Consider the following 16930-nt stretch of genomic DNA (forward strand, 5'->3'; position numbering starts at 1 on the left):
GTTGCTGGACATATTAACGCTATGGCGATGGCGCTTATTGTTAGAGGAGTAATCAACATCCAAATTAACTGTAAACAATTCGTTATAATTAATTATAAATCAATCGAGTATTTATTTTAGAATACATGCATGAAATATCCATGTCACAAGCAGCCATCCTATAAACACTGTTGCAGCTGTGGTTAAATATGGAACATATTCCGAACGAAGAATGTGCCGCAAGCAAGGAATTTTATCGCCCAAATCATTCAATACGGTATCCAACTGTATTATTAAAAATGTTTAGCAAAATATTGTAATAAATCTAGCTGAGAATATTGGGGAACTCACATCCATTTTGTCCTCGATTGATTTCTGTAGAAATGATGATAAAATTTTACATATTGATATAAAATTTTTGCAAAATGTGTGACTCGCACAATACAATTTTGTCATAAATATGATGCAATTTCAATTGGTTGCGTTAATATAGTAATAAACTGACTACTTCGCCACGTTTACTAATATTTGTATATATAGTGTGTTTATTAAAATAGTTTCAAAAATCTTTCATCTTCTCTTCATAAACGTATCGAAGAATTTAATTAGTCAAGATCGTCATACAATATATTTAGTAATAAAATGTTTCATGTTTGTAAGTCCTTTATATAAATAAAATATAGATAATTATTTTGTATATAAATAATTCTATTTAATTATAAATAATTCTTTTTTTATCAATCAGTGGTATCAATGGTATCCTTGCGTGCGGTTGATTCTTCCATTGAGCTATTATCTTGTAATTGATCTTGTGCAGGTTCAATAATGCCCTTATCTGCTGGTGACACGGCAGAAAATTTGTCTTTCAAAGGCAGAATACCCTGCGGTATTTCTTCAAGGACACTTCTTTTGTACGGCACAAAAGGAGTTCGCATGTCGATCTGAAGCTGAGCAACCTGTGATGATGATTCTTGTTGAGGAGTTATTTCTTGTTGCTGATTATATCTAACAAGTGCGCATAGTTTGTGAAACGCCGAGGATGTCATTCTTGCCGTCAGGATTGTTAGAAGCTGTACAGGACCAGGTATTAAAAATTAACTGACCATGGGGCTACTTAGCCCTGGTCTTGGTTACATATTGGTTAATAAAATATTTATTAATTGTTATAATAAAATCTTTAAACTCTTTAAAATCTTTAGACTCTTTTAGAGCCACTTAAAATAGAAATAAAGATATAAAGGAAAAACAAAAACAAATTATATAATTGGTGAAATTCTAACTATATACTCACAATGATTAAATTTGCGGCCTGTCGTAATAAAAATACGGCTGTGGGATATACTAGGATAATCATCATTTCCATCAAACGCGAAACAGCAGCAACGGAAAATAGGATACCAGATAACATCAATAGAATTATAAGTTGGAAAAGTCCAATCAGTATCTGTGATAAAAATATCTCCCAAGTCATCAGATTTAAAACAAGATTAGCTGCTTAAGGTGATCCTAAAGCCGTGATCCTAACCGGTTTTTTTCAGTTTTTTTCTTAGCACTAATCTTTTAATTGGCTTTATAGAAATGCAAAATTCTTGTCTAGAATTAGGGCCGGTATCACAGTCTCCGATTAACGTGATCCTCCGATTAAACTCACTCGGCATCTCTTTCTAACTGTCCCTCTAGAAATAGACGAAGAGTGAGTTTAATCGGAAAATCACGTTAATCGGAGACTGTGATACCGGCCCTAATTCTAGACAAGAATTTTGCATTTCTATAAAGCCAATTAAAAGATTAGTGCTAAGAAAAAAACTGAAAAAACCGGTTAGGATCACGGCTTTAGGATCACCTTAAATTCTACGATCATATAATTTGTAATTTTTTAATAAATATAAAAATCTGAAAATTACTCATATGTATGAAACTGTTAAATATCAAATTATAAATTGCAAAAAATAATTCTTACACAAAAGATCCACATTGCCGATACCTCTTCGTTTCACAAACAGTTCGGATTCGCAGTGCTGTCAATCATAAAATTTTCGCAATTTAATCGATTAAGATTCGCGATCAATTCATCGCATTTAACGAACTGCATTTCTTATCTTTATTCCAACCGAAGAATGAGTTTAAAACTCTTTGAGAAACTTTTATAATTCAACATGACGTAAAAAAAGTAATTTATGTAAGTTCCATCAAAACCGTCCAACTTCACATTGTATACTCAAAAAAATCGGACAACAGACAAATCATTAAAAATAATCGAAAATTAAGTAATTAAAGCTTAGAAAAAAAAATTTAAATTTGTTGTTATGTAAAAGAGTACTTATATTTGAACAATAAATTACAAATTTTCGATAAAAAATATACATAGAATATTATCTTTGATATACATAAACTATTCATGGAAAAATTTTTTTATAGTATTCTACATCTTATTAAAAAGTAAGAGAAAACAGAAATTTTTAGATTTTATGATTATTCTTCTTTCCAAACTTTCCGTAATTCAAGCTCCTGAAATAGATCATATAAGTCGTATTATAAAAAATATGTTAAAAGATAATTTAATTATGTATTTCTATAAAAAAAGACCAATGTAACTCACATTAGCAATTTCATTATTATAAGTCTCTTGGCAACTGTTGATAAAAATTACAGTTTCTTCCTCTATCTTCTTAACATCTGCTTGTAATTTGTTTCTTTTCAAGCATTTTTCATTGAAACAATCTTGATCTTTATCTAATTTAGTTTTCCGTATCTTTCTTTCACTAAAAATTATTAAATTTTAATTTAATATTGTTTTATTAAAGTATTAAATAAAAAATTAAATTGTGTGACAATAAACAATTCTAAAACTATTTTAATTAAAGAAAAATTTAATCTTTATGCAATATTACCTTAATAATTGGGTATACAGATCGCACAATGGACGCATGTCTTCTTCACGGTATGTTTGTAAGTTGTTCTTTTCAGTGTCCACTTGATCTTTGTGCTTTGCTAATTTAGTTTTTGATTCTATCCATATATTGTTGAATGAATCAGTTTCTTTTTTAACCTCATCTAACTTCGCTTTCTTGCTCCTACATAAAAAAAATATTAGAAAAATATAATACATATTTTATTGTTAACTAATTAGAAATATATATAATATAGATATAAATGAATAAATACTGTTGCTCTTTATATATATCTGCCAATATACAAAAATCGCCAGTCATTTTTTTGACAAAGTTTAATTTCTCTCCGACTTGTTTTATTAACTGTTTCTTGTCCTGAATAGCATTCTGCACTTCACTACGTTCTTTTACTTTTAACTTGTGTTGGTCTTCAATCTCATTTAAACGGGATCGATATTCCTCTGGCGAATTTACAACTTCTGACTGTATTTCAGTTATCATCTTGGACAGCTAAAAATGATATAGTGCGCGTTAAAAATTTATCAATTATTGTACGTCAGTAAAAGTGTTACAATTGCTTAGAAAAATCAAGATTTAAATAAGAATATTTACTTTCTTTGCTGTTGTCTTCACGGAGCCATAAAGTTCTTTGGCTTTTTGATTTTCCTTTTCTATATCATTTTTCATTACTTCGAGTTCCAGTTCCTTCTTATTAAATTGTCCGGTTCTTGACTGTACATGTCGTATCTCAGCTTCTAGCTAAAATAATAAAGTTCGATTTTATATATTATTGCATATGTAAGAAAAAAATCAATTAAGAACTAACATATAATTTTATAACTACTTTTTCTATCATGGATAACTGCTTCGCTTTGTGCATAAGCTTATTATTAATAGCTTCTGAAACTTGAGCCTTTCTTTCTTTCAGTTCTTTTAGCAGTTTAGACATAGTCTGTATTTCATCCATTTTTTCATTAAATTTAGACTTTGTATGCAGTGTATACAATACAAAGTTAGACAGATATTGTGCCTGCTTTCTAAATCGCTTTTGTCCTACAAAATTCATTTGTAATATCAACAAAATTGTACTATTATAGCACAGTTGTTGCTCTCATAAAAGGTTTTAAACTGAAATATTTGTACCTGGACTAGTAATGTCGGTGAGACAAAAATCATGTATAAATATCTTATCAAATATCCGTGCCACAACTGCGTGTAAATTTATGAGATTTATTACATCAGAATCTTCGTAATATGCCATAGCGTCAAGTTGTTCTGGAAGTGGCTGCAAAATTTCGTTACAAATAAGAAAAATACATGGAAACAAAAATCGATTACTCCATCTTATTACTCCAAGGTATTATTTATATCTGTATATATATATATATATATATATATATATATATATATATATATATATATATATATATACTTTGCGTTCGTTTTCTCCCAATTTCTCCCACTGGGAGCATGTACTGTACTAAAAATATATAGGGTACGTTACGTATATTATAGATTTTTAATATAGGCTGCGTTCCTTCTGATGCTTTCAGCGCCTGTAAGCATTATTCTATCTCCGTTGCACATTGAATATCAAATAGAGATGGAGCGACGCTTTCAGTGCTGAAAGCGTCAAAAGGAACGCAGCCATAGTATATGTTCCCAGTGGAAAAAAACGATCACAGGCATATACGTATATAGTAATGACTATTAAATATGTAAGAGATTTGAGGTCTTACCTGATCAATCAAACTCATATTGATACAGAACTGTAATAAGAATGTGGTTAATAAATTCACTATGTAATCCTCCGTTGGATTTTTGAGATCTTCAATAGTCGATGGCAATGAGACATCTTGTAAATTACGGTGAATTTTGTTGATGGACGGCTGCTCCATGATGATCGACACGTTGCCTGCAAGTAAATCGAGTTTGAAGAAGAAAAACAAATTAATACAACAAAGTATATAACATTGAAAATAAATGTCAACAAAACACATTCATTTTCTTCGTCGATTTCAATAGATTATTTGTGTGCGATTTACAGAGAAATTACCTTTGGCCTCTCAAACTTCGAAATACTTAAAAAAAATGAATGGTAACAGCTTCTTAAGTTATCTGTGCCCTGAAAATACACGAAATCCTCGTCACTCCTCGATCACGACGTCTCGTTTCCGTTAACGTCTAACCTAACGTCTAACCTAAAGTCTCGAATTGTCTCGAAATTGTTTGAATTTCCGATATCGGCGACATCCTGCGGAAAGGCGAATCGCGTGTCGTTATTGGCCGCGTTTGCAGACACAACTGTTGAGTTCGTCTTATCAACAAACTACGTTGATTGGTTGGTTCTAAAAGTAAAAGCCAATCACGTTCGACTGCTACTGAGCGGCTTGGTCTGCTGAACGCGCCCATTCGTTTCTCACTTTCGCTAGGACCATTTGGAGACCCAACGTTTCGCAAACCTGATGTCACCAGACCGCACCAGACGGCACAGACTGTGCAGTGTGCCGCATGGCCGTCGTGTGACGTCACCATAGTTTGCGTTAAAATAGCCGTGCCACGACTGCCACGTATTTTTGCCATTCGAGTGTCCCGCAAAGCCGCACGATCGACAATTGGTTTAATGTCTTTTACCTACTCGTCCCGAGTGACCTAAGAAGCTCACAGCAGGCATGGGGTCGTCTCACAGCGTGGAGATACCGGGAGGCGGGACAGAAGGTTACCACGTATTGAGGGTAAGGTGACCTGTCAAGAGAATAACACCTTGTATCGTCCGCTTTTAGAAAATCGCTCGCGCACAAACATTGCCGAGAATAATAATGAAACCCGTGGAAATTATACCTGAGCGGGCACTTGCGTGTTTATAAAAATTCAAGCCGTTCCGCGTGATCCGGTTTGTTCGCAATTTTAACATATTGACTACCACAAGTGTCATTTGTGGTTTGTCATCTTTGATTTTATTATCTTACACTGCAGAAGATATATTAGATTCATTAAGTTATCTCTCGATGACTTTTCATGAAACATTTAAATGTAATTTAAAATTAAAGTGAAACTCTAAGATATATAACATTTGTCCCATTTGTGTTAGGGGTCTTTTATTTATTTTCTCTCGTCCAGTCTGATATCATATAAATGTTTCAGAATGAAGCCCATTTGGAGTTAAGTAATGTGATTTTAAATTATATTTTATTTGTGCTTCTGTTGTCAAAAAATTGACATATTTTGGAATAAAGAATGTAAATTATGACTTGTATACTTTATATTCTAATTTAGTTACCGTGGTTACAGACAACCATCTTATTGTTACATTTAATATAATTTGTTGATTGTCGATGTAAGAACTTATGCTAGAAATTAAAAAAAAAACTTCTGTGCTCAACATATTAAAAGTTTGATACATACTGATACAAATGCAATACTAATTGATGTTCTGTATCTTTTTTGACAGGTTCAAGAAGGTTCTCCTGGGCAGCAAGCAGGACTCGAAGCATTTTTTGATTTTATAGTGGCAATTGGGAATACTCGTCTGGTATGTTCACTCGCAATTCTTGCTCTGATGAAGGATACATATTTTATACAGTTAAATTAATACATGCATTAATACAGCACAGTCGTGCTGTATTTGTATTTTAAAATGCTACATATTTTAGGACCAAGATAACGATACTTTGAAGGAACTTCTAAAGGTTGGTGTAAATAAGGAACTAACAATCACAGTATACAGTAGTAAAACACAGTCTGTAAGACGAACCAAAATTGTTCCGAGTATGACATGGGGTGGACAGGGTCTATTGGGTGTTAGTATACGTTTCTGTTCGTTTGAAGGCGCTAACGAAAACGTTTGGCATGTACTTGTAAGTATAAAGTTTATATATAAATCTTGGATTATTTTATATAATATGATGTTACATTGAAAAAATGCTGAAATTTTAAATTAATAGGAAGTACATCCATCGTCTCCTGCTGAATTGGCCGGTTTACGGCCGTTTACCGATTATATTATTGGAGCAGACTCCATTCTTCATGAAAGCGAAGATTTATTTACCTTAATAGAGGCACACGAATCACGACCTCTGAAATTGTATGTATATAATACTACGGATGATACTTGCAGAGAAGTGACTATTACACCCAATAATACTTGGGGCGGAGAAGGAAGGTACATAGCTTTTCACATAGTATCTCACAATGTTGGACCTAATAATCGGTAGATGCCCTTTGGGCATGCAGATATTAAATTATTCTGTATTTACTTTTAATAGCTTGGGATGTGGAATCGGATATGGGTACTTACATAGAATACCTGTCAGAAGCGTACTGGAGCAGAAACCTGCTAATTCATATGTGGTAAAAAAATGCATTATATAACGTTTTAGCGTCGATATTTGAATAATCCCAAGAAAAAATGTATAATTAACAGCATTTTAATAGATATTAGCTTTACCCAAATTCTTTGAAGACTGCTATACTTCATTACTATTATTATTATAATTATTACTATGAATATTTCCATTTCAGAACACTCCCAAGACTGCAATGCAAACTCAACCGGTAACAGCAACGACTGCTACCGTTACCGTGGCGGAAATCAACCCGATTGTCAGTACACAATCCGGAGTATCTGTTCCGCCGAGTTATACCACCTCGATGGATAGCTCGATGAAAAACTTAAAAAGCGAACAGGAAACTATACCAGCTCAAAATATACCTGGACCAAGCACGCAAACCCAACCAGCAAATCAAGTCAATTTCACTGGTGCCGTTGGTGGCTATACACCGGTCAGTTCAGTCCCTCATATGTTTCCGAATCAACCCACCACCAGTTTCACACCCAGTTTCACACCCAGTAAGTACCAACCAGATTTGCGTATTTCCTTAATATGTAAATAGTTTATTATTCGCATTGCTCAATTATAAATTTAAACTATATTTTCAGAAATTACGGAAGAATTTTAGATAATCTTAAAAAAAAAAAAAATTTGAAACATTTTATAACAAACTGCTGAATATTTCTTGTACTTCTGCTGAAAATTTTATTGAACGTTATCCAAAGTTATAATAATTTTGCACGTAAGATGCTTTGTTCGAACAAAATACTTTTGGGAGATTCAGGGGTTTTATTTTATAGGTCACTATTCCGAAGTTTTTATTTTTATAGAATTTTCAGCAGAAGAAAGAAAGTGACGGATTTCATAACTTATATCCTCTTGACATTTAATTATTTAGATCATTATCGATTCATTTATTTAATTGTTTAGGCACTTATCCGATGACTCCAAACATTCCTGGTATGCCAACCATTATGGCGTTACCACCGAACGTTACCAATTCTTATGAAGTTTCAATCGCACCGCCTGGATCAATTAATGCCCCAGGACAACAGAGAGAGCAAAATCCTGTCCATGGTACGACCACAATCAATGTCCCAGTATTGCAGAGAGAGCAGAATCCTATTCCTAGTGCAAACATGACTGCTGGATTTAATATGCCTCAGTCTCACGTTGTAACAACACCCATCTCACTGCCAGGAATGCCACCTATCACAGTCACCGCCTCTCTTCAAGACACTTCTTTCTATCCATCTATTCTTCAACAGCAAAATCAATTGCCACCTGGCATCAACACTACCACCGTCGCTCCGACGTTGCCGACGTCCACGCAGTAAGGAATTCACGTTTTTAGAAATTAAATAAATAGAAGAGTATATAATTTTCACTTTAATAAAGTATACTTTTAAGCGTGCCGGTTAAGTAAAATTAAATCTTTTGTCCATTCTAAACTGTTGGGACAGAGAGAATGAGCCAGTAAGACTAAGGATGATATTCGTAATTGTTCCTTGGTAAAAATTTCTTATATACTTATATACGTGTATATATACATATATTTAAATGTATATGTACATGTATATAAATGGTTCACCAAAGAAAATTATAAATGCCTTCCTAAGCCTTATTTCTTTTAATAAATATCGAGATTGTGATGCGCATAATAAATTTTTTAATGTGTACTGATATGTATTAAAGAGAATAATAATGTAATGTAATATTGTACATAAATAAATAATCGCAAGAACCTAATTATATTATATTGTAACATTAAAAAATGGTCATACTTATTAATTTTTTTTCCGTATATTACCTATAAATTTTAATTACATATAATTAACAACTAGTACATATGTTGATCAGTGACAATATACATACTTTTGTATCTAAAGCATCTCGTTTTAACTGAGGCTTTAAAGATTGCAAAATTGTGAGTTTGATCTCCAAGTTGAGAAAAAATTTCAATCCACGCAAAAGCAGTGTTTATTACAGTGTTATCTCCAATTAACATTATAACAAGTACTAAGGTATAGATAGGCAGTAACAACACTCGAAGTTCAAACAACGATCTCAGCGTTGTCAAAAGACAAGATTCTTTATCGTGCGTTCTCATGTGTTGAGACCTTTTAAATGATAATCTCTGTATCACCCAGCTCTTCGTCGGTTGGCAATATTATCTTGGACGGATCAATCACGTTGCGATCGATGAGAGGAAGTCCGTGTTCCTCTCTGTAACGAAGCTGCAGGTACGCCTCTCGCTGTGCCCAGTCCTTGTGCCTGACATCAGGTAGATAGGCCATGACGGTGATCCCAAGCACCAGAACTATGGTTACGGTGATGAACATGGTCTGGTGCAGGGCATGACGATCCTCTACTTCGTCGTCCTGGCTGAAGCCGTAACTTATCCACTTTCTCTTGACAGGCTTCGCCTCCTCCTTGGCGCTGTCGTAATAGCTCGGTGTCGTTGCTATCCTGCGACATATAGTCGTCTCCTTGGGCGACATCAGAGCTAACCCCCGGCGCAGACCCTGCACGCAATTCATGCGGAATAACGCTGCCATCGTCAGTAAAGTACGCTCGTGTTCTCCGGCTGTGCGACAGCTGTCACGAATTAATGCGTGCGAGTCCCAATGCCGGTGACGTTATGTGAACTGCGAGTGTGCTGAGTTTCCAGAGAGAGATCAGAGAAATTAGATAATATTTCTTCAAATATATCCGTACTCTCTATATGTAAGTCTACATATGTGTATGTACATACGTTTAGCTGTATATTGAAAAAGTTAGGCTAGGTTCCCACTAGCCAATGGGCGCGTTCAGCAGACCAAGCCGCTCAGTAGCAGTCGAATGTGATTGGCTCTTACTTTTAGAACCAACTAATCAACGCAGAGTGTTAATAAGACGAACTCAACAGTTGCGCAACAGTTGCGTTTGCTGAACGCGCCCAATTACAGTATACACGATGGATCATCCAATTGGCTGATGGCAGGCGCCCCGTGCGTGCCGATTGGCTATCGAATAGATATATTTCGTGGAATTTAAGAACGCGCGTAAAAACACGATTGGATAATTTTCATAATTTTGTTTTACAATCTTTTATAAAAACTCATATTCGTCGTATTTATTAATTTATTATGCGCGCAATTCTGTCGATCACAATTAAGTTTTTCCATAGAAGAATCTGTACTCTATTAGCGAGTTCGATTAAACTCCAATTAATTTAATCAGTGATTAATTAATTGCCCGTAATTTTTTATTTTGTTAACATTGATATAATTGTTAGTTTTTTGTTGTTTATTATATAGAAAAAAAAGGATTAGATGAGGAGCAATTATATTATAATAAGTAAAAAATTATAATATAGATATTATTTGATAAATTAACTGATTAAGTTAATTATTTGGAATTTTCGTCGAAATCATTCTTCGAAATATAAATTATTATCGTCGCGAATCGAATGTAATCCGCTGAGAAAATTGTTCGTCGAGTCCGGCCATCTAATACGACGCGGCGTATTCATGGCCGATCGAGCGGTTGTATGTACGGTGGCTCCCACATCAACGAACGAGGGGAATTGAGGGGATTTGTTGAGCAGCGTCGTCGGGGCCGCTGTTTCTCGTCGAGAGTGCGTCATTTATGTGTTACCGAGACGGTCGGCGGAAACGAGGAGTTTAATTGGACCCAAGGACGCAGCGCAGCGCAGCGCAGTCGAGTGAGTAGCATCCGACTCCGACATCGTCGTCGCTGCCCGCAGGCCGCCCTCGCCGTCGCCGTCGCCGCCGCCGCCGTCGAGATTGACCCGCGCGCGAATTTGCGCTGATAACCACAAACCGGAGCGTGTTAAATCGATCGGCGAATTCGTGGGGGACCTCGGGGTCGGCGGTGATCGGCCGCGAGTGAGCACCGATTTGCGGGGAGTCGACGGGACGACGGTCCGCGATCCGCGGATCCGACGACCCGATCGTATTTCTCCGCCAATCGGCATTAGATCGCGTCGCGCGGAATTAATATGGAGGCAATGTGTGTAGGTGCGTGTGTGGAGGTTGCGTATGTGTGCGTATGCGTATATGTGTGTATGTTTGACGCTTTGACTGATGAGAAAACGCAAAACGTTCGACCTAGTGTGTACCATGACGTTCTATATTTAGCCTGTAATAAGAAATAATGAGATCTATATTGAAGAATCACATATATCATATATACATATATATATATATATATATATATATATATATAGATATGTATATATACGTATATGCGAATAGATATTCTATAATTTAGTAATAACGAAATCTATATATTGAGATGGAGATGTGAGAAGACATTGATATAATTTGTGAACGTATAGCTTGTATGTGGTGCAATCTAATAGATAACTGCGTAAATTAAATATGCACTATTAGTTCTCTTAACCCTTGGTTTAGTTGTATCATTTATATTAAATTAGTTACATTATATATGACAGGTATGAGACGCAAGAGTGAAAGGAACAAAGCGAAGGGATCTCCAGAGAAGAAAGTTGAGAAACCGACGAGGAAGTCGACACGCAGGCGTGGCAGGAGATCGCCTTCCACTTCGTCCGAGCAAGAGACTTTTGTCGTCGAGGATGTGACCAAAAGTGCCGTTCAGCTCAAGGAGATCGAGAAGGAAACAAGCGTGCAGACACGTCTGCAGAGCAAGGAAGTAGAGCAAACGCCACAGGGGCGTGAGGAGAAGGTCTCCTCTAGCGAGGTAGACATAAAGGTGGACTCACCTGAAGACGAAGAGGACAACGGCGGCTCGGTATGGAAAGTAGCGAGAGCGGATGCGTCGCCCGGCGAGATACAGAAGTTAAAACTATGTAGGCAGCGCAACACGTCAGAACCATCATCAGACACACCACCGTCGAGTAGGAAAGGTGTCAAGTCAAGTAGCAAGTGGCAAGGAAGTGGTGAGGGCGTTGCAGAGGAGGCTGACTCGGCGGATGAGCAACTGGTTTCTTGTACAAGAACGCTCAGTAATGCTGAACAGCCGAACGATCCCTCCTCTTCATACCCAGGTCAGGACTCCAACGAAGAGGTAAGTGATAGCAAGGAGATCCTGCCTGAAACCACTTCAGCCAACTTGTTGTCTGACGATAAACCAAACATAGATCAGCATGGTGAATCAAATGAGGCAAATTGCGCTGCCCAAATCGTTGATATCGAACCTGGCAAGCCGGGTAGCACGACACCCGTGCCGACTCCTAGCGCGAACGATGAGGAAACCACCGTCGCTGTCATCGTTAAGGAAGATAAACCTGTGGAAGCCGAAGCTGTGGAAGCCGAACCTGTGGCAGCCGAACCTGTGGAAGCCGAACCTGTGGAAGCCGAACCCGTGGAAGCCGAACCTGTGGAAGACAAACCCGTGGAAGACAAACCCATGGAAGACAAACCCGTGGAAGACAAACCCATGGAAGACAAACCCGTGGAAGACAAACCCATGGAAGACAAACCCATGGAAGACAAACCCGTGGAAGACAAACCTGTGGAAGACATGAGTGAAAAGTCAACAGAGATCTCTGTTAAAGAGACTAACGTGGAAAATGTTCGTAGAGATACAAGTAGCGAAGATGAGGAGGAGGAGGAGGAGGAGGATAAAGCGAAAACGCATCGTCCGGTGGACTCGTCATCTGATTCAAACGACGAATCGCGCACTAAAAGAAGCAGAACAAGTAGTGACCGAACGTCACCACGTACGATTCGCAGAAAACATAGAAATAAATACAGAGATTCGTCGAATTCAGAGACACCTGATTCCGAAGATGAACCTAAGAGAAAGATCTCTGAAACTTATGTGGAGGAGGAAGAGGAGGAGGAGGAAAAACCGAGTATAGAATACTCGCAAGAGAATGATAAAGAACAATCGGTGTCGCCGGAAAGAACAAACTCTCATTCAAATAATGTAGAAAAGATAGAAATCGAGCATAGTGAAACTGTTGAAGATAAATCGGAAGAAAATATAATAACTGAAAAATTGGAACAGTCTACACCGGCTAGCACTCAGGTGGTCGCTCATAAACCCGTTAAAGTCAACTTGAAGAGATCATTGTAAGCATAAATATTCTTGTATAATGAGTATCTTTTTTTTGACAGGGGAATTTTATTTGTAAAAGTTGTATAATAGATATTATTGAAGGTTTTTAATGTATCATTATATTTGTGGAATAATTCAGTTACTTTAGATTTTATAGTGTAAATGAATCAAAATATCAGTATTTTATCAAATTGAGTTATAATTTAATTACGCTAATTTCTATCTATTTTCAGCTCAACAAGAATATTATCTGAAAAGAACGAGGTGAAAAGAAACGATGCTGATGCAAGCCTCGACAATGAATCCAATAGTCAAAATAAGGTATAATAATTTATAGTATTCTGCTAGAGTTATAAGGATATTTATATTCTTCCATTTAGCACTATATTCTCGAATATATAATGTGCATTTCAGGAAAATGGCAATGAACAAGAGCCAAAATGTGTGCCGAGGAAACGTCGATGGGGGACTGCGCTTTCCACGGATACCGCGCCCTCGTTTTCTATCTCGACTGATTCGCTCAAGGTTTTATTTCAATTATACATATATTACTTTCGATTCTTTAACATAAAAATTCACTAACAATAATGTCATAGGCGTTGGTGCCAGGTGCGAAGCCATTATCCATCAATGAAGTTCGTCTCTCTAAGGACGATGACGAGGACAGAGATCGGCATAGGAGTAACGATAAACGGCACAATTCGAGCGACATTACAAATGATAAGGCAACGGATGAAAACTTGAAAAATGGTGCTACCAAAAAGGGCAATGGAAAAATAGATAATCACATTGGTAGGTGTATTTACAATTAGTTAAATAAAATCTGTAAATTTTTCTATAATTGTTAACTATAACATTATAATTCCTATTTAATATTTATACAATGTTTCTGTTATTTTTAGCGGCGAGGCGAAAGATATCGATCGTGAAGGAGATGCCACATATAAAATCACCAAGTCCACCAGCGTCTAAACCTACCAATATTCTTTTGATCAAGAATTTAGTTCGCCCTTTCACACTAAATCAGATCAAGGAACTTCTTTCGCGTACTGGCACCATCGTGGAGAACGGTTTCTGGATGGATCGAATTAAATCTAAATGCATTGTCGAAGTACGATAATTATAAATCTAGAGAGAATATTATACGGTGGATCTTAAGCCAAACCTCACGATTATATTAATATTGCAGTATTCCAATGAGGATCAGGCCTTTGAGACAAGGCAGGCGCTTCACGGGATCTCTTGGCCTATGTCCAATCCAAAGAAGCTTCATGTGGAATATGCTACAAAGGAGGATATGGAGACCGCTCGGGAATCGTCCAAGGAACAACCGGTTGCTCGTAAAACCGAGCCGCTCTCTTCGGATTCGTGGCAGCAGGATTGGAGTCGCGACGAGAAGACTAATATGACTAAGGTAAGGATGCAGTTTTGACTAGATCATTGGAGTGTTTTCGAACAATTTAATGGAACACATCTACGTATTAGGTGACCGTGGTGAGAGAGTGGGATTTAGGCAAGGAGGACGGCCAGCAACACATCAGGGAGAAGGAGCGTGAGAAGAAGGACCATGATAAGAAGCGGCGAGTGAGGAGTCGCAGCCCAACATTGGACGCCCATCTATCGGCACCGGCCCGCAAATTCAAGAAGAAGGAGGACGATCCACCTCCAGCTAAGCTTCTGGACGATCTCTTTAGAAAGACGAAGGCGACACCCTGCATATACTGGTTGCCGCTTACAAATGAACAGGTAGGTGAATTCAGTGAGCTATAAATATATGTTAGTATTTCATCGTTTTGAAATATTTAAAAGAATATTTATATAGAAAGAGATTTTGTCAAAAATACACTAGGATAAAAAGATTTTGTTTACAACTCATATATATTTATTATATATATATATTATATATATATATATATATTATATGATATAATAACAAAATGAAAGATAATAATATATATATATATATATATATATATATATATATATATATATATATGACTGCTAAACAATTAAATAGACAATAAAAGTTTCATATGGAAACATTGTAGATAGTCGTGAAGGAGGAGATGCGACGGCAACATATGGCGGAACATGCGCGCAGATTAGAAGAGATGAGACGTGCTGACAGAAACAGGGACGGCCGACGTCGACGTAGTCCGAGAAAATAGAGATCAGCGTATATCAGCAACATTAAATGTACCTCTCCTTCCCTATCCTGATTTATCCTAAATTTAATTTTGCTTACCTCCAATCAATTTTTTAATTCGGAATTTTAATTCTCGTTGTTGTATGTTTATCAGAGATCCATCTTTCTTCTTTTTTTGAACTCGTTCAAGAACATATAAATATTTGAAAGTTAATAGATCTAATATTTGTTGATATTCTGATCTGTTTTTTTCCGCATTTCCTTTAGTATTATCTCTTTAATCTCTGTATCTCTACTTCCTGTCAGTTTAATTTCAGATACCATTCAATGCATGATTATCAGATATCCTTCCGATTCCTTCTTTCCTTCCCTCGTGTATCAGAATTAAACCGTACTTCTTACAGGTCAACATTTATCTATCCCACAGAGAGCCAATAACTGTAGATCAGACGCAGTATAGTGGCACTGTGTATTTGCGTCGACTGTTCATGGCAAATAATACCAATTCACTCTCTGTCATGTTCGAAACCACACGTGAGAGACTCGCACGCTCGCAGCATCTATACGGAATGATTTTACAACGTGGGAATCTCTATGAAGAAAATAGACGAGACGCGCATCATTGAATGTGGAATAGACTTGGCATTCATGAGAACAACGTTCGTTCCTTCGCTCTTTTCTTGTTTTAATTTTTTTTACGAATCGAACTCTGATAAGTACATTCGAATGGAGAAATGAAGTTATACGAGTTATATGCAGTCTGGATGGAAAACACTGTCGCCCGAAACGCAGAAGAGCATTGTTGAAGACATTATTGATGGATGAAAGATGAACTTTGTCTGCGGTAAATCTTCTTCGTGGTCTGCTTTGGTTGCCTCGTGCTCAACAATTGCCAACCATTTGACTTTTTGACGGCGGCTACATCCTGCAAGCGTCACGTCAGTGTTTAACCGTAATATAGACTAGCGCAGGACGAAGACATGTCTGTAAATATAACCGATATTTCGTGGTGTGACATGTAAAATTATTAATAAATCCTAAAAATGATGAAAACACGCTTTCTGTTAGCGTATACAGAGGTACATTTACCGCTTACTTTTTTTTTACAATATACCTATTAGAGAATTTGTTATTCACTTACGACGAACAATTGAGATAAGTGGATAAGTAAATACATTTATGCTTAAAATAAACAATCGCCTATGTTATTGTCGTTATCTAATTTGCTGTACAATCGTAGAACTGTGTTTTAATAAATTAGCAACAAAATATCGAAAAGCGCGAAACAGAACACGATCGTTAAAATTTATTGCAAATATGCATATAAACTTATTTGATAATTTTATTCGTATCAATAGGTGATTTTTGGCGTGACTCTGGTATAAGCAACCAAAGGGTACCAAACTGCACCAGAACCAATAGCAACCACCGATAGCAACTTTGGTATATGTACCAAACCATACCTAACGATCGCCAAAAATCGTCTAATAACATTATCAACGCTAACTTTATAGGTACTTTAGCTTACAAAATCC

General features: G+C 36.5%; 4 protein-coding genes across 7 annotated transcripts; 2 read left to right on the plus strand and 2 right to left on the minus strand.

The window, feature by feature from the left end:
• Window positions 1-2276: 2276 nt before the first annotated feature.
• Window positions 2277-5086, minus strand: LOC139808988 (uncharacterized). Its single transcript, XM_071771554.1, has 9 exons — window positions 4927-5086; window positions 4610-4785; window positions 4014-4155; window positions 3715-3923; window positions 3483-3629; window positions 3145-3380; window positions 2871-3053; window positions 2579-2741; window positions 2277-2487 (listed from the first exon to the last, which is right to left on the minus strand). The coding sequence occupies exons 2-9, from the start codon at window positions 4766-4768 to the stop codon at window positions 2452-2454; spliced, it is 1275 nt and encodes a 424-aa protein (XP_071627655.1). The 5' UTR covers window positions 4769-4785; window positions 4927-5086; the 3' UTR covers window positions 2277-2451.
• A 282-nt stretch (window positions 5087-5368) lies between these two features.
• Window positions 5369-8945, plus strand: Grasp65 (uncharacterized). Of its 2 annotated transcripts, none has more exons than XM_071769731.1 (7): window positions 5369-5605; window positions 6322-6402; window positions 6524-6727; window positions 6815-7032; window positions 7136-7220; window positions 7392-7707; window positions 8132-8945. In XM_071769731.1, exons 1-7 carry the CDS (start codon window positions 5543-5545, stop codon window positions 8536-8538), a joined length of 1374 nt encoding a protein of 457 aa, XP_071625832.1. In that variant the 5' UTR covers window positions 5369-5542; the 3' UTR covers window positions 8539-8945. The 2 variants fall into 2 exon arrangements, with proteins under 2 accessions (XP_071625832.1, XP_071625830.1); XM_071769729.1 differs by having other exon boundaries at window positions 5370-5605; window positions 7392-7719.
• Window positions 8946-8982: 37 nt separating this feature from the next.
• Window positions 8983-9950, minus strand: Np15.6 (NADH dehydrogenase [ubiquinone] 1 beta subcomplex subunit NP15.6). The gene has a single exon (XM_071769732.1). It carries the CDS (start codon window positions 9757-9759, stop codon window positions 9325-9327), a length of 435 nt encoding a protein of 144 aa, XP_071625833.1. The 5' UTR covers window positions 9760-9950; the 3' UTR covers window positions 8983-9324.
• Window positions 9951-10720: 770 nt separating this feature from the next.
• Acn (apoptotic chromatin condensation inducer acinus) lies at window positions 10721-16479 on the plus strand. 3 transcript variants are annotated; one of them, XM_071769984.1, is made up of 10 exons: window positions 11083-11223; window positions 11661-13263; window positions 13483-13570; window positions 13664-13774; window positions 13846-14041; window positions 14152-14360; window positions 14439-14663; window positions 14735-14995; window positions 15298-15445; window positions 15823-16479. In XM_071769984.1, the coding sequence occupies exons 1-9, from the start codon at window positions 11205-11207 to the stop codon at window positions 15415-15417; spliced, it is 2832 nt and encodes a 943-aa protein (XP_071626085.1). In that variant the 5' UTR covers window positions 11083-11204; the 3' UTR covers window positions 15418-15445; window positions 15823-16479. The 3 variants fall into 3 exon arrangements, with proteins under 3 accessions (XP_071626086.1, XP_071626085.1, XP_071626084.1); XM_071769985.1 differs by lacking the exon at window positions 11083-11223 and adding an exon at window positions 10721-10907 and having other exon boundaries at window positions 15298-16479; XM_071769983.1 differs by having other exon boundaries at window positions 11084-11223; window positions 15298-16479.
• Window positions 16480-16930: the final 451 nt, after the last annotated feature.

The sequence above is a fragment of the Temnothorax longispinosus genome, chromosome 2, assembly GCF_030848805.1.
Source record: "Temnothorax longispinosus isolate EJ_2023e chromosome 2, Tlon_JGU_v1, whole genome shotgun sequence".
Lineage (NCBI taxonomy): Eukaryota > Metazoa > Arthropoda > Insecta > Hymenoptera > Formicidae > Temnothorax > Temnothorax longispinosus.

Excerpts from the sequence above, each read along its gene's own strand:
- Acn (XM_071769984.1), top strand. Across the intron at positions 13,264-13,482 it reads GTCAACTTGAAGAGATCATT|CTCAACAAGAATATTATCTG; the intron begins GTAAGCATAAAT and ends ATCTATTTTCAG. Across the intron at positions 14,996-15,297 it reads TGCCGCTTACAAATGAACAG|ATAGTCGTGAAGGAGGAGAT; the intron begins GTAGGTGAATTC and ends GAAACATTGTAG.
- Np15.6 (XM_071769732.1), bottom strand. The coding sequence starts at position 9,759 with ATGGCAGCGTTATTCCGCATGAATTGCGTGCAGGGTCTGCGCCGGGGG.
- LOC139808988 (XM_071771554.1), bottom strand. The coding sequence starts at position 4,768 with ATGGAGCAGCCGTCCATCAACAAAATTCACCGTAATTTACAAGATGTC. Across the intron at positions 4,156-4,609 it reads ATATGAGTTTGATTGATCAG|CCACTTCCAGAACAACTTGA; the intron begins GTAAGACCTCAA and ends GAAATTTTGCAG. Across the intron at positions 3,630-3,714 it reads AGTTATCCATGATAGAAAAA|CTAGAAGCTGAGATACGACA; the intron begins GTAGTTATAAAA and ends TTATTATTTTAG.
- Grasp65 (XM_071769729.1), top strand. The coding sequence starts at position 5,543 with ATGGGGTCGTCTCACAGCGTGGAGATACCGGGAGGCGGGACAGAAGGT. Across the intron at positions 7,033-7,135 it reads ACTTGGGGCGGAGAAGGAAG|CTTGGGATGTGGAATCGGAT; the intron begins GTACATAGCTTT and ends TACTTTTAATAG. Across the intron at positions 7,720-8,131 it reads CACACCCAGTTTCACACCCA|GCACTTATCCGATGACTCCA; the intron begins GTAAGTACCAAC and ends TTAATTGTTTAG.